This window comes from Psammomys obesus, unplaced genomic scaffold (genome assembly GCF_907164565.1).
Source record: "Psammomys obesus unplaced genomic scaffold, mPsaObe1.curated_primary_1811, whole genome shotgun sequence".
NCBI lineage: Eukaryota > Metazoa > Chordata > Mammalia > Rodentia > Muridae > Psammomys > Psammomys obesus.
In genome coordinates, this window is record NW_026596256.1 from 11729068 (window position 1) to 11746343 (window position 17276).

The window sequence follows — 17276 nt, forward strand, 5'->3', positions numbered from 1 at the left end:
GACACTGGAAAATGGAAAGACACCTTGTATTTAGATTGCTAAAATTTTCCATTCTATCAAAAATCTCTTTACAAATTCAATGTAATCCCAATCAAAATATCTATCTCATTCAACATAAATTAAAAAAAAAAAAAAAACATATCCTAAAAGTCATGCAGAACCACAAAACACCCCTGGATAGCTGAAACAAAACTGGGCAAAATAGAACAGAGCTAGAGGAATTATAATTCCAGATCTTATAGATACATTACAAAACCACAGTAATTAAAAAAAATACAGTACTGACCCAAAACTAAACATGTAAGCCAAAGTACAAAATCAAAGGCCCAAAATGAATACATATAACTTCAGTCATTTAATAATTGACAGATAGGCCAAAACATAAGCTGGAGAAAAGAAACCCATTTTCAACAAATGGTGCTGAGCAAACTAAATATTCATACACAGAAGAATAAAATTAGACCCATATCTATCACCTTGGACAAAAACTAACTCTAAATGGATCAACGATCCGATCCTATGTAGGAAACAGTTTTCTGAATAGAACCTTATTTGCTCAGGAATTTAAGCCAACAATTGACAAGTGTGAAAATTAAAAACTACAATTTAAAAATGTGTGTGCTTGTGCACACTGTACGTAATCGGAGTATTTATAGAAAAAGAGGGTAAATAGAAGGTCATAAGTAATCCTGTTATTATCTACCCAAAATTACATATAATACATATGTGCCTATATATACATATAGAAGTCCAGTTTAAATAAAATTTCTTACCTAGGAAAACAAATGTTTTCCTCAAGAGCCATAGTCTAACAAAAACCCCAACACGGGGCATCAGAAATGCTGTTGGTTGAGTTTGTCCAGAAGACTTTCAAAACAGGCTGCTGCTGTTGCTCTTGGTTACCTCTGGTGGCTGAAGCTAAGCCCTTATCACTGAAGTCAACCATATACTTTGGACACAGCCCCCCCCCCCATCTGGTTCTGACCTAAAAGTATCTTGGAGGGGTAGTTTTCACAGTACCAGAAAGTGCTATGCAAGCTTTCAAGGGAGAGAAGCAACCAATAATTTACCCAGCTACGATGCCTATAAACTAAAACAATGAACAGCATGACACAATGTCCTTAAGTTTCCACTAGAGGCATGCATACCTTGGTGGTAACCAATGCATGATCAACAAGAAGGAAAGCATGTCTGCTGCTGGAAACCTAATCACTGAAGTCACAGACCCTGGGGAGAGAACCTATAACCACCTCTCCAGCAAATTCCCAACTATATTCTAAACATTATCTTCATGCCCACAAAGACGTAAAGGTTTTGTCAAAGAAATATCTACTTATAACAGAGACCATAAAAACCTACAACCAAACAAAAGGCAAAAACAGAAGACTGTGTGCTGCCTAATCCCAACTGATAAAATCTTTAACACAATACCTGCACCTAAGGCTCAAAGATCATGGCAACAGGAGAAAGAGTAAAAGAGCCATAATAAGAACAGCAAGTTTGCTGTGAGATTTCATCTCCTAGAAACATCAGAGAAATTACAACCATGAAGTCCCATCAACGAGGCTGACTAAATAAGAACTGAACATGGATGACACCCATAGACTAACATGGAAGGGCAAATTCTCATATGGCCACAACCCTAGACAAAGAACTATAGGCAACAAAGAACTAATGCTGAAAATGGCAGAAATAGTCCTCAAATTGGTTATCCAATACATGGTCAACCCTAAAAATTGTGTGTGTGTGCGCGTTTAACAGTATATGAACTGAAGTAGTATTTACATACATACATATATGTGTATATATATTTACATACAAACGTACATGATTTTGATAGTCTATTAAAAGATCGTATCACTGACTGTAAAAGTAGATTATTAATGAACAGACTGTCATGAAGGTAAGACAAAGTAAAGGACAATCATATATGAAAAACAAGATAAAGTGGTTATCTGTTTCAGCCTTACTTTTTATATGTCTTTTCCCAAAAGATAGAGATAAGCTCTTACGTAAGACAAAAAGTTCATTTTTATAAATTAGCCACCAAATTTTAACCAGTTTTTTTAATTTATTCCGGAGATATAAATATGGTCATTTAAAAGTATTTTAAAACATGCTCTTGAGTAACCTTCTATAAAGCAGAGCTAGAGTTTTTCCTTACCTCAAATGCATTCACAACTGTCAGGTGATCACTTCTAGTTTCCTTTGCCAATTCCTTTCTTCTTGCATCTGCAATCTTTTCCTTTCCCTAAAAAATAGCAATTGTAACTTAAATTTTTCTGACATAATAATGATGGATATTTTCCTGAAAATCTAATGAAAAATAGATGTGAGCAGTAAATACTTTTTACATTAAAAATGCCTAGACATTTTTCTGTCTTTCTTACCAATGGAATGACAAAGGGATCTTTAAAGCTGAGGCTGGCAGCGATAGTGAGGACTGGATCTAAGCAACAGAACAAAGCTCCAAAGAGAATCATTTTTCCAATATGTGGCTCAACAGGCAATCGAGCTAAATGGACACCAAGAGGTGTTAATTCTTCTTGCTTATCCAAAGCACTCTGAAAAGAAAGAGTATAATCTTACAGTGGGCCCAGCAAAGCATTCCACCAAAAGCTGCTATAGCTAGCTGTCAAACATAGGGCCACTATTCATTCTCTTAAACCACAAATGCCCCAAACACTGGTTTAAGTACCTTCAACACAAAAATTAAATTCTAATGTTAGTAAAGCCTAATTTAAACAAACACAATCTACAATTGGAAATGTTACATCAGAAATAAAGAAAATGACCCACGGTTAAACAGTTATGAAAAGACAAGGAGTGGGTGAAATGCACTGTCCCTTGTGTCTAGTTAAGTGCTCCGATGCAAAAAGATAGGGGCACATATGCGAGTGACTGCTGCTCCAATTCCCTGGGTAATCTGGTTCAAATAAGGGCACCTAGAGAAGTTATCCTGAAGAAACCAGGGAAATACAAGGACACGACTGAAAATTTACAGTGTTAATTTAGGAAGTTAATTATTTTACAAGCCTATCACAGTGTTACAAAATTCAAAATTTTAAAAATGATCTACATGGATGGCTTCCAAACTTGTGACATATATACAAATATAACATGTCTTTGGTACCCTCCAACCAACATGTTTGTGCAGATAAGAACATTCTTTCTCTGCATGTTCCAGGACAGTACAGAGAGGTGCCATAAAGAATACGTGAGTATAACTGAGGTAATGAATTTCCAATTGAGTCATAATTTCAACTACCACACATAGCTGCAAACAGCAGTAGATAGCACTTCTAGTCTTGTGCTTCTCTTACAATTGTGGGAATAATTCATGGCCAGTCCTATGACTCTCAACAAGAACGACTGTCAACCATGTAGGCACTTAAAGGAGTTTCTCAGAGCATAAAAAGGAACTAACAAAGCAGAAGGTCCTGTTCTACGGAGATAAGTTACAGTAGTGAATGACAGTTCAAGGACTGTTACAGCATCACACAAAGAGCCATCTGTTTATATTCTTTCAAAATATGATGGCTGCCTCTGCCAAATACTACACTACTATTAAATTATTGAATCTGACAACACAGCATTAGAGTAATAACAAAGAGTAGTATTAACCAACCTAGTTCAAGAACACTTAATGAAGACCACTAAAGAAATAGTTCAAGATTTCATGAAATTTTAAATTCGTCTTACAACAAAACTCATGAAAATTTGTATCTTAAAAACATGCAAAAAGTGTCCTATCAAACCTGACAGGGTTCTACTCTGCAGTAATAAAAGCTTTTAAGTAGTGGCCTAACATGCTAAATTCAAGTTAAACTTCAGGAAAATCAAATTTACCAATTCCATTAGGTGTTTTATGGAGAGCAATACTGCTTCGTTTGATGGTGGATCCATTAATCTACTCAGAAAATAAGCAATTCCACCTAGCCTTAAAATCTGTGGAGACAAATTAGTTAAATATACATCAAAAAGACATAAAAACATGCAGCCAAAAACATATATAGCACTTTTTAAAAGGAAATCTAGTGAGAACAGTTATCAGAACAAGGTGATTACTGACTACCTTACAGGCAGGGCTAGTGGAGCATGCGCACCAACGAGCACCCTCGTGCACACACACGCAGAAAGTATGTATCTGAAGATACAAGAACAGCTAGCAAGATCTGGTGGCACAGGCACAGAGCACCAGCTACTTAGGAGGCTGTTGAAGTTAACCTTGAGCCAATTACTGAGATCATCTCAAAGTCCAAAAGAAGAAAAGGGAGGGGTCTGAGAGGACAGCTTGGCAGCGGAGCTTGTCTAATATCAAGTCGTGGGCTCAATGCTCTGGACCTCAGAATCGGAAGTGGCAGCTGACAGTTACTGTTGCGTGTCCAGCACTGTTTTAGGACTTTATGCAGCAAGCTGCTTAGTGAAGCAGAACAAGGTTTCCAGATAAAAAGCAGCAACCAAACACAGGTCCCCTGATTCTAATGTTAACAGCTGTTTGATACACATCAGACGGAAGTTTAAGTAGCTTTCTCACATTAGCAAAATGAAGTGCATAAAACCAATCTTTTTTGTAGGTTCATACTATACTTCTTCCATTAAAAATGTTGAAAACTGTAATATCACCCTTCTTTTAGTTTGTTAATTCTCTCAACTAATATACCTTTATTTGCAAACAAAGTTCTTCCAAAGGAGTTCTCAAAATTTCTGGTAGTTGGTAGTCATCCAAAAGACTTTCTCTAAGGCCATTATATAGATGATAACAGTGACCAGGCTGAACTCTTAAAAAAAAAAAAGAAGAAAAAAAAAAAGATCAAGAAAATGACATTTAGAAAGCCAAAGAAAGAACAGGAAGGCAAAGTACCCAGTATCCATTTCTCACAAGCCATAAACATAATGGTTATTTCACATCTATAAAACTTTATTTCCTTCATGTTTATTTGGAAGGACCCTAAACCCAATGTCCAAATTTTATTTTGTTTTTGTAGTTCTAGTTTCTAAGACATTATTTTTTTATTTTAATACGTAATACATTAATAATTTTAAATATGTGTAATATATTTAAATACATATTTGCATTAACTACACCAATCCATTTGCATATCCTTATTTTGTTATCTAAGCTTTTAAGCACCTCTCTTTTAGCCCTTATAATGCATATATTATTCTGAACTACAGTTGTCCCGTGTTACAGAACACTAGAACTCACCTCTATGTCTTTTGGTAGTTCTCACGCTCCAGTTTTAGATAGCAATGACAGATATTCCCACCCATAATTTGGTTCCCCATTTCTGAAGTCTATCTTTCCTTGCTCAAACTACAGCTGTATTCTGGTCAGGCTTAGAGTAGTAACAACAAATATGGCCTATAAGCCTACTTTGTAACAAACCTTGCACTATGTTAACCTACATTTATTAATTAAAGACCATATTTAAATATGTTCTATCTAGTGAGCTCTCAGACATTAGAAACTCTTTTAGGTTCATAACTTAGTGCCACAACCGATATGACAGGATTCATATATTTCTGAACAGAATAATATTTCAAAAGACTCTGGCTGCCATAGCAATAAATGATTTAAACTTTTGGGTATTTTTGTTTGTTTGTTTTGTTTTCTTTTTTTGCTGTAAGTCTACAAAGACTTATTATCTATTATCTAACATCTCTCTGGAGGCAAGATTATCTAGCATCTCAGAAACTAATGGTATTTCCAGAATGAACCACATGGTATTTGGCTTTTGTTCTTGTTGTTTTTGTTTTTCCCTGGTCTCCAAAATAACCAACCATCAATCTAATCAGGCTTTGTGAAGTATCAATGTCAAAATATAAGAAATTGTCTAGAAATCAGGTTAAACGGGGACAAACAATAAAGATTATAGCAAGCAAGCCAGAACTTTATTGATTGAGCACACATTTAAAACAAAGGGATGATGAAATGGCCACTAACGTTTTCTTAAATTTTCCTTTCCTTACATGAGCCCATATGGAAGACTGGTGATGCTTTTCTTTTTACTAGGGACAAAGGAAAAGTCTTCTATACACCAGACAAGATTCCGTCACCAACATAAAATACTCTAAGTACTCAATCAAAAAGCAGCAGCAGGCAAGTCTGTGTAAGGGAAAAACACTGTTCTCATCATTAAAACAGATGTTTTTATTTCTTATGTTACTACCACATCAATGGAGCAAAAGTGGTTCCCCTATGTATTCACTGACAAGTCGTGGTCAGAATTGGTACTGCTTAAAGGGACAGTAAACAGAAACCCAGACGGCTTGAATTCAGTTTCTGTCTCTGCTATGTACAAAGCTCTGGCACGCTGAGCAAGTTATTTCATTTCTCTATAATTTAATTCCTTATTCTTAAAAAAGGTAATTGTTTACCTCAGCTGAGAAGTAAGAATTAAGCAAACAGAGCACTCAGGAGAGGAGACGACACTCATATAGTTCTTTCTAATTAAGAATTACATGCTTTAAAAGCAAACATGAAACTGTGAGTGATGCAACTAATAAAGCTTATTTTTAACCACGTAGACGAGGCCATTGAAAAACAATCATGAAATAAAAAACTTGGCAAATAGTTTCCCCAAAAAAGTAGAATAAAAGTATTTTCTTATTTTAAAATGTGTTGCTGTAGTAGTTAGGCATGGGAAAATACAAATTCAAACTCCCCTGAGCTCCATTTCACCTCTTCATAAGGGCTAACAACAAGTGTTAGTGGAGATGTGGGGAAAAGGGACACCCAGGATACTGCTAGTGCAATGGAAACGGGCATACCCATCAAGTAAATCAGTATGAAGGGTTCTCAAAAACTACGAAGAATTAACTCAAGACACGACTGTGCTGCTCCCAAGTACACATGCAAAGGAGTCTAAGTCAGCAATGCAAAGGAGTCTAAGTCAGCACTCAACAGCGGTATAGCGTAGCCAAGTAAGTGCTGCTTGAATTGAACAAGTCAAGACATAGAGTCAGACTAACTGCCAATCAACAGACGGGTACTTAAAATGTGGAGTACACACACAAACAGCATTTTAGTCCATTGTAAAGAGGAAATGGTAACACCCACAGAAAAGTGTCCAGAAAGGCAAATACCAAATCTTCACTCTTATGCAGAATCTCCATGTAAACTTGAGATATGTTACAAGAATTAGTCAGCTGATGAACAGACAGGTAGGTGGACAGTCATAAGATTCTATAACAGGGTTGATAAGTGGGAAGGAAGAAATGAAAATGAAGGAGGCATGCGCAAGAGAGAATAGAATGTATGTTACATGGAACAAGGAGAAACTATCTGAGTAAAGGAAAGAAGTAAGGGGAAAGTACAACTATATAAATGTATAAAAATGTTACATACTTGTTATTTTACATGCCAATTTAAATTAAAAATCAAACGCTAAAGCCTCAAAAGTGTTGAGTTCAATAAATTGTGCAAGGTAACTCTCCTAATAATAATTTAAATCACAGCAATATAATTGCTCACATATTTTCCCCATGTTCTCAAGGCCCTGGATATTATTTCCATCTTACCTTCCAGCTCTACCTTTCCTCTGCTTGGCATTGGCTTTACTAACCCACTCAGCAGACATAGTACTGATGTTGTTCTGTGTGTCAAAGTGTGTTTCTTTAATTTTTCCTCCATCTATTACATAAACCACATCATCTATGGTGATGCTGTATGAAAACAGAAATACAAACTATTAAAAATTGTACATCGAGAGTATTATAGCAAGCCTATAGGAAGGTTTTTTTTTTTTTTTTTTTTTTTAATTCATTTAAGTACTTTTTACTGGATCACTTGGATTTTATTAATTCAGGACCTTACTTCCTCTTCCCACATTTTTCAGTTTCACAGCAGTCAAGCACCTGACTGCAGGCAGTATATGTGTGTACAGTGGTAGCGGTAGCAAATGACTAGATCACAGGCTACATTCTCATCTACCCATACCCATTTTCTTAGCATCTCTACCACCTTAGGACCAGTTCTGAGGCCCTTAAGCACTAGAGTTTAACAGCTGCTTCTAAAATATAATTTGTTTCAGCAACTGAGCTGTAAGTTATCCCCAGTAGAGCATTAGAAATGTGTAAGACTGCATGCAATTATAAGATTACAAAATAGTACTATCCCTAACTGGACAAAAGAGAAAAGGACTATACCTATAGAAGCTCTCATGATTCTTTAGAGAAGTTTTGAATAACAAATACTTAACGAAACATTGAAATAGAGAACTAAAAATGGAAGAACAGCCTTACAAAAACTACAGTTTATATTTGCCATCTATAACTAATGCTAAAAAGTGATTTTTTTAAAAAGAGATTACAAAGTATCTTACAGAGAATAAAGGTTAAACTGTCAATAATGTATGGAGCTCAAAAATTTATGTAATCATCAATAGCTGATATTTAAAATAGTTTTTACCTAGTCTCTGCAATGTTGGTAGCAATCACTATTTTCCGAACACCGGGAGGAGTTTTTTTAAATACCTGTAAGAACAAATACACCAAAAGTATACTAATTTCTGACATGTTTTTACAGTGTTATTTCCTGAGAAACTGTGATTTTTTAGCATTTATTTTTTTAAATATATGTGTCTTCTTTATTGATCAATAACACGTACATTTTCAACATGATGAAATCCTCCCATGATAAACTAGATGTCAGAAGTGTATCATAAATAAGAGGCAAACAAAGTAACTCCAACTTTTTTAATTAATAATTTTTTTAATTAATTACAATTTATTTATTCACTTTGTATCCCAGCTGTAGCCCCCTCCCTGTCCTCCGAATCCCATTCTCTTTCCCTTTTCTCCTAGTAACTCCAACTTTTAGCTCATATTTAACAAAAGCTGATGACTATAAAGTTGAAAAAAACAGCTTTGGTCTAGGGACAACATTTACAAAGCCAAACAAAGACCATCCAGAGAGGCAGATACCTTGCCCTAAGAATGGATGTCAAGAGCTGCAGCATGACCAACTTGATATTAAAACTGAAGCAAAAATATCCTCTTCAAATGTCAAATCCTACAAATAATACAGCCCCTAACAATGCCACCCAAGTTGAAGGAACAGAAGTAGTTGAGTAGCATAGGCTGTACCTCATACGCTCACTCAGAAGAATGCACTCAGGCTTGATTTACGAGATAGAGCTCTCAGTCAGTAGGAAGCACATATGCTCAGCAAGTGGATGCCTACACTACTAGGTAATCAAGGATGGAAGAACCTCCACGTTAGCTCCACTTTTATCTATTCTTCAATAATAAAGTTCACTCTTTCTCACTCTCTTCCTCTAACTCAACATGTTGGATCTCCATCAAAGTGTTCCCAAACACACTTGAAAGAGTCATAGTTATTTTCTTATGAAAAAGAATAAAAAGACTGAAAAGAAAGAAAAGTATATTTTGAACCATTTCATTTTACTCTACTAAGGTCTGAAGACACTGTTACCATTCTCATTAAGAGAATCCTGGATAATGTAATAAATTACTGATAAAACAGGAAATCTCTTAATACACTAATTGTGATAAATCACAATCTTAAACACCAATGTGTAATATGTTACAGTCATTCCAGGTTGTGGTTTTTAGTGGTATTTACTTTTTTATTTTTTATTTTTTTGATTCAGGAAACCTAAACCAGTTACTGATGAAACCATTTCTTTAAACTTTCCTAACACTCACAAAAGTAATCTGATAGTAACTTACCATGGTTAAGTTTTTGTAAAACCATTCTCCAAAGAAATGGCTCTTAATAAAGTATTTTAAACATGGATTACTAGTTTAAAGTGTTTCTTTGAAGGAAAAAAAAATAATACAACAAGCCTGTGAATATATATAGTTTAAGTGAAATTTTTCCATCTGGATGTCAATCCCCTAGTAGCCACTGACTAGATAAGGAAAACTTCACACCAGGTGACTAGGACACGCTCCTTTGTTCTGAGGTGCTGGTCAGGGCTGTCTTGGAGACTCTCCAGACACATGCTATTGCTGCTGCCCTTGGCTGTCTCCCATTGCTGAAGACACCATGTACTTCAGACATACAACCCAGAGGATGCCAGCTGGTTTTAGCCTGAAAGCCTCCTCCTCCTGAAAACTAGCTCCCATGATTGCATAAGGCTTCAAAGGGAGGAAAGAAAGAGCAACAGTTCTACCCTACTATGATGCCTATGAACTAAAGTAGGTACCTGTGTGGCATGACACCCCTAACCCTAAGCGTGCAAGGCTGGAAGACTGGAGTGCATTATCTTGGTAATAAGCAACAAAGAGCCCTCTAATTGGGCTTAATGCCCAATCAACAATACGGAAAGCATGCCTGCCACTGGGAACCTAACCAAGAACCCAGGAATAGTGAAGTTATGGATCTTGGAGGAAAACCAAGAAATGTTACCTTTAAACCAGTATAATTCTGGACTAGTACTAAGTATTTATCCTTATGTCCACAGTAAGTATGGGTCGCATCACTTATAAAAAAACAAAAACAAACAAAAAACATCTATTTGCAAGAGACTACTATGAAAAACTAGCAAAAGGCAGAGAACAAGAGATTGCTGCACAGTCCCAACTATAACATCTACAACACAATTCCTGTACCTAAGGTTTAGAGATCATAGGAGAAGATGGGGCGGTAAGACTGTAAGAGCCAGAGAAATTCAAAATTTCATCTCTTAGATACTTCAAAGAAGCAACACATATGAAGTCTCATCAATACACCTGCCTAAACAAGACCTGATCAAGAACATCAACAGACATGCTAACAATGAAAAAGGAAAGCTGTGAGGCCTCAACCCTACACAAAGTGCTCCAGGTACCAAAGGCATGCTGAGAGGAGGAGAGAAACAGTCTTTCTTGAGGAAGACATCAATTGTTTAGCCAATACCAAGTGGTTAGCCCTAATAATTGCATACATATAAGCAACATTATATGGTCTCAGGCCATATTTACATATTTAACAATGCATGAAACACACACAGACACACACACACAAAAACACAAAGACATACAAAGCATCACCACCAACAACAAAGAAATAGAGGCCATGCATTTGAAAGAACAGTGGTAGGGGGCGCGTGGAGGCAGGGTTGGAGGAAGAAAAGGGAAGGGAAAACAATGTAATTACAATTTAATTTCAAAAACAAAACAAAACATAGTAAGCAGTTTGCTCAATATAGACCAAAACAAACAAAAAAGAAATTTAAGAACATACCTGTGTCTGATTTACTGTAGGCATCAGTGAATGTAAAGGTATAATAAGAAACTTATCTGAAAATTAAAAAAAGTGTTATAAATTAAAATCCCATAAAACAATACAGAACATATATGAAATAATAAGTTCAGGTGCTAAGTCACACAGTTCTTAATTGATATTTTTACATACAGTCAAATCAAGCTTGACTTTGTTAATTTATTTTATACTGATAAGCATTTGTTTATCAATTCAAGATAAAGAACATTTTTTTTCCTATTACTGTTATGTGTGTCTTTCTGTGAGGACAGGCCACGTGTACAGGTACCTATGAAGGTAAGACTGAGCTTGATGCGCTGGAACTAGTTACTAGCAGTTGTCAGCTGCCTGATGTAGAGTGCAGAGACATGGACCTGGATCCTCTGGAAGAACAGCCAGCACTCTTAACCACTGACTCTTGCCTCCAACTCCTGCCCAAATTCTTAAAACAATTCTCAGTAGTGGGAGTTATCTTTCTAAATCACATCCATAAAAGGCCATTAACTCCATCCTCACTATTAATAAAACCAATGAGGGTGGAAAAAAAAAATGAAAGTCCCTAAATATCAATATTTTGTAACCTTAAGGCTTAATTATATTAGGCAAGTTTAAAGAAGGGTTAAAATAATACCTTCATAAAACTAAAAAGCTTCACAGTGTACATCCCATCCTTATTTATAACTCAGAAATGTTAGAAAACATTCAATTTCTTAAAGCAAAACACTCAAACTTAGATGATCAAAATCTGATACCAATGTAGCCTCCTTAGTAACAACTTCTTAAAATTAAAAAGGGGAAAAAGATTCTATATACTACATGAATTTCAGTATCAGTCTTGGAATTACATAGTATAATATATTATACAATACCTGATTTAAACATCACTTGTGACATCAAGAGGTCATGTAAAGTACTGATATTGTCCCAGCCTGGTAGAAAGACCAGTATTGCACCATCCTATATAAACAGAAAATCACTATATAAACAGAAAACCACAGTAATAATAACACTGGGAACCAATTCTATGTACATTTAAGTCCTCTTTAAAATTAAAGTAGCTTTGAATTCTGGTTTTTAAATGAATAGACTCCTTTAAAACCTCAGATTTACAATCCAGAGATAATTTGTTTAGTCTTTTCTTTAAATAGGTTAAATGCCTAAATATGATATTTTGAGATTTTCTTGCAGTCCACTATTTACAAAGTACTTAGGAAAATGATTCTGTCATGGCTTTGATATGTTAAGAAAACTTAAAGTAAATTACTTGAAAAAAAACTAAACAAAACTAACCTCTTCTTCCAAAACAATGTATCGAATTAGGGCAGCAATCAAATTCAGATCAACTTTATCATCATCCATCATTTCCAAAACATTTACAGTACTTGCAGAGTATCTACCGAAATTACACAGAAAATTATGAAATGCTTGATAAGTTTTCTGTGGGTTCATCAGCTATAAAACTTAAAGTTAACTCAGTCTGCTTATGAACAAACAATCTATAGATCAGAGAAAATTAAAATTACTGGGATAATAAACAGCAGATAAGTCTAATCAGAATGGTGTTTATTTAGAATGAGATCCTGCCCCTCCAAGTACACTCGAAATCACCCCCCCACACACTGTGCTCTTGCCTCAAAGACACACTTACCTTGTTCGCAGTTCCTTTATATAAGATGGCCAGCGTTCTTTATAGATTGCCTCTTTTTCTTCTTTTTCTTGTCTATTTACATGACCCTGCATGAAACCCCTCTTGAACTGGGATCTATGTTCTTTTTGTTCTGGAACATATCTAAAATAAAAAAGAGCATTATGCATCTTCCCACATTTGAAACATTATGGCTTTAAGTATGCCTGAGTTTTTATACTGGAGATTTCAAGCCAGATTCTAAACAATATTTTCACTATATTTTCCAGAGAGCGTTACACAAAATATAAAGCATGTAAGATCTGTATGCCATCTTTTATAATCTAAATGAAAAATTGATTTAACATTTATCTTCAATTTTAAGTTTGCTCCAAAATAAAAGTTTTTAATAACTAGAAGGTCCAAAATATGACTTAATGACTGTTTAATAGAATAACTTAGACTTTGAAAGTTTTTCCAAACCAATCTACACGTAAGAATCCCTTGTGGAGCATATAAAGTAAGATTTCTGAATCCTAAGGATTTGCATTAGTATCTCCAGGAATATCAGATCTATGCTAGAGAGTGCATCGTTCTGCGGTCACAGTTAAAAGTTAGGAGAGATCCAGAATTAGTACTTAAATTTTAAGTGTCCTGTCTAGTGCTATGGTGACTCTATGGTGCTATAGTGAGTTCTAGAAATCAGGTCCAGGACAGCCAAGACTAGACTGACAGACCCTGTCTTGAAGAAAACGAAAAGAGAAATGGGGGTGGGAGGTGGGGGCGGTTAGAGAAGACAAGGAAAAATTGAAGCTATACTTTAAGGCCCACAGAGTTCAGAGGCTGCAGCTAGAGGGAGTGGGGAGGAGGGGTGAAGTCAGATGGAAATGCTGTCCCTGCTCCGACTAGTTGTAGTCTTGCAGAAGGTATTCATCTTCCAGTTTTTAGTCAGACTTGTGCAGTTCATACTCTTACCCTATTACTAGCATGGGAATCTAAAAAAAGGGATAAAGTGCCTGGCAAGTACTTAACATCTAAATATGAAAATATTTAGCTGAGTGTCAGGGAGTAGGTACAAATGTGGCATACGCTGGTTAGTCAGCATAGAGTTAGTAAGCTACTGCCATACCGCTTGATAAAGACCATACTTTTAAATTTACCACCTAGAAAACTAGGTAGAAGACTGTAACTAAGCATAAGATACATTTGGCAAAATGCACTTTGTTTATCTGTGCTGGTGGAAAGCCTGCAGAAATCTAAGGTAATGATTTTGGCTTTACAATTCCTGGATGTCTATGGAAATGATTCTAATTTAAAAAGTTCAGAAATGCTTGATGAATGGATTTAGTAACATGTCAATGATGAGTTATAGGAATAAACTTGACAAAGAGAAGAGGGATACATTAGTACTTTTTAACTTATTTCACTGCCCACTGTTTACCTTAATTTTTCAATGATATCTTCCAGAAGATACTCCACAACTGGAAAAGTAAAACCTGGTATATGTATCATTGGACAGTTACCTATAATAAAAGATAAAACACATCGATGGCTTCGTATGCAATGTTAAAAATTAAAAATCAACACACACTAAGATAGCACAATATTCTTAACCTAAGAAACACTTCAGTCTACATCTACTTTCCCCAGCTGACTTAAGACAAGTTTAGTTTTCATAGTTATCTTACTTCTATAAACTGAACACAACTGCTCAGTTATACAAAATAACACTGAATACTAAACAGAACCATTTTATGTTGAACTTTAAATATATTAAAAGCCTATTGCCCAAGATTGTAAAAGGATGAGTCCTCGTTTTGCTGACAAACTAGATAAAAGAGATTACTCTCTGTGGCTCCCAAAATGGGCACTGACAGGAAGTTAAAACAGGAAGTTACCAAATATTACTCCGTTTCCACTTGAAGCTCACAACAGATTATCTTAGTGCTGGCATTGAAATGCTGGTGTTTCTCATAACAAGCAAATAAAGCACACAATAAACAAACACAAGCTTAGGGCAAATGACCTGAACTACCGTCTGTTCTGTATCTCATCTGCACCAAACTGAGTTATTCGTATCAAGTCTGGGTGCCTTACTAACAACTAGCAAGACACAGTACCTGCCCCAACTAATCAAAACGCTATGAAGAATGAAATGGCATGCATTTTTTAGGCATTTTAAAAACCTGAAAATACATTACCTATGGTGATACTACATTTCAATTACTTATCTTTTCTCCCAAATATGTCCATTATTATTTTAAGGAAGAAAGATTCTGAAAACATTTCTACAGAATTTACTTTTTCATGTGCTCAAATCTAGTTTCAGAATCTCTGTTTTTTTGTTTTGTTTTGTGTAAAGAGTTATTTACTTATTATGTATCCAGTGTTCTGCCTGCCTGCGTGTATGCTGCATGCCAGAAGAGGCACCAGCTATCACAGGTGGTAGTGAGCCACCATGTGGTTGCTGGGAATTAAAACTCAGAACCTTTGGAAGAGCAGCCAGGGCTCTTAACCTCTGAGCCATCTCTCCAGCCCCCAGAATCTGTTAGTAATGCAATGTTAATTACAGAACATTGGATAAGTTATTTAACAGTTGTGAGACTGCATTTGTATTTGCAAACCTGAAGCAACACTAGTGCTGACTCACAGGACTTTGTAAGAAATGGTGAAGACAGACTGCTAACTGCCACCTGGCACACTAAAGCATTCCCTAAGTGGGCACTGACAGTATCATCAGCAGAAGCCAGAGTAGCCTACGACTATACACAAATGCCAAAGAAGATTCACATGTGCCCAAAAAGAAGACTATAAAAATTTTCATTCCCGGAATTTGATTTCAATGATACCACCTCATTATCTGGTGACAGCACCAAGAAACTAGCTAAAGTCACAGTGGGAGAGAAGTGACACTATCATTTGAAAAAGCAGGCTTGGGTCTTTCATCAGGAAACAGTGAAAAATATAAAAAAAATAGTCAACACTCACATTTATTATACCTAGTACTGTGTGGATTTTTTGTTTTGAAGTTAAACTTTGATACCTCTTCTAGCATATTATCAAATTTTACTCACCAAAATATTCTGAAAATTTCTCAGCATTCAATGTTGCACTCATCAATATGACTTTTAAGTCAGATCGAAAATTGAGAAGATCTTTAATAACAGTCATTAAGACATCTGACTGCAGATTCCTTTCATGAATCTCATCAAGTACAATATGGCTGACGCTGGATAAACGCCTAGAAGACAAGTGTAAACATCACAACCCAGTATAAAACTGGAAATAAACACTTTCAACAACACAGTTCTGTTTCATAATTATATCTTTGGCCAGGCATGGTGGCACATGCCTTTAATACCAGCACTCAGGAGGCAGAGGCAGAATCTCTGATTTTGATGCCAGTATAGTTTACAGGATATCCAGGGCTACGCAGAGAAACCCTAACTCGAATAAAAAATAAAAAAAGAAAGAAAGAAAAGAAAACCAATCAAACAAAGAAACAAAAAATTATATCTTTGGCTCTCTGTGAAGTGTTCTTGTTTATATAACTTTGGTGGTGGTGGGGTGCTGGGTGAGAAAGAATCTCATGGAGACAAGGCTGAACTTCAATTCCTGAGCCTGCCTCCATCTATCAAGTGCTGGGGTTACAAGCATGAGTTAGCCTGCTCAGTTCTTTGCTGATATTTTTTTTATTCCTTCCCTGAAACATACTCACGAGTCTGACTGCAGCCACTGAAGAATGATTCCTGTTGTACAGTATAAAATGGAACCTTGTTTCCTTGGCAACCGACTGTAAAAAAAGACACAGGTTATTGATTCTTGGTTTTCTTTCCTAAGAAAGTGTTGAGTTCCACAAAAGCTTGAGGAGAATCTTTCTACTTAACTTTTAGTTATAATAGCATCTACTACAAGGAAGTAATAGGAAATAGTACTTTTAAGTTCACATTGATACTAAAAGTGTTTCTTTTTACAAGTGTACCCTTTCACATTCAAAAACGGAATGAATTTAAGGGCCCCAAGTTTCTGGTTTGGTAAAAAGAATTCTATTCACCTCTAGGAAGTTTAGTAGAGATCAATAATGAAGCCAATAATACAAATATTAAAAAATAAAGTCTATCAAGGGGTAGACAAGTGGTATCAAAAATGTACACTAGTGCCCCTACCACTTGCAGGGAACTGTTGTTTTACTGCTCAATAAACTCTGCTTGATTGTCCTTCAAAAACTTATAAAGGGGCCTATCGAGATGCTTCTGCTTGGCGTCAAGCCTCGGAACCTACTTCAATCCACAGGAAACGTGCTAGAGAACTGACTCCTGTAAGTTGTCCTAACTTGCATGCGTGTGAGCAGACACACGCAGACAGACAGACACAGACAGACACAGACAGACAGACACACACACACACACACACACACACACACACACACACACACACACA

The 17276-nt window shown here is 35.9% G+C and overlaps 1 protein-coding gene across 1 annotated transcript in view; it reads right to left on the bottom strand.

Annotated features, from left to right (window-relative positions):
• Dhx36 (DEAH-box helicase 36) overlaps positions 1–17276 on the bottom strand; it is a 42762-nt gene that overhangs the window by 15771 nt on the left and 9715 nt on the right. Inside the window, exons 7-19 of the mRNA XM_055596833.1 lie at positions 16555–16629; positions 15911–16077; positions 14278–14359; positions 12861–13001; positions 12503–12605; positions 12082–12169; positions 11195–11250; positions 8414–8478; positions 7525–7668; positions 4664–4781; positions 3850–3948; positions 2391–2564; positions 2165–2251 (exon numbers count right to left, since the gene is read on the bottom strand). Of these exons, the coding sequence (XP_055452808.1) occupies positions 2165–2251; positions 2391–2564; positions 3850–3948; positions 4664–4781; positions 7525–7668; positions 8414–8478; positions 11195–11250; positions 12082–12169; positions 12503–12605; positions 12861–13001; positions 14278–14359; positions 15911–16077; positions 16555–16629 (1399 nt within the window). The remainder of the gene's footprint in view (positions 1–2164; positions 2252–2390; positions 2565–3849; positions 3949–4663; positions 4782–7524; positions 7669–8413; positions 8479–11194; positions 11251–12081; positions 12170–12502; positions 12606–12860; positions 13002–14277; positions 14360–15910; positions 16078–16554; positions 16630–17276) is intronic.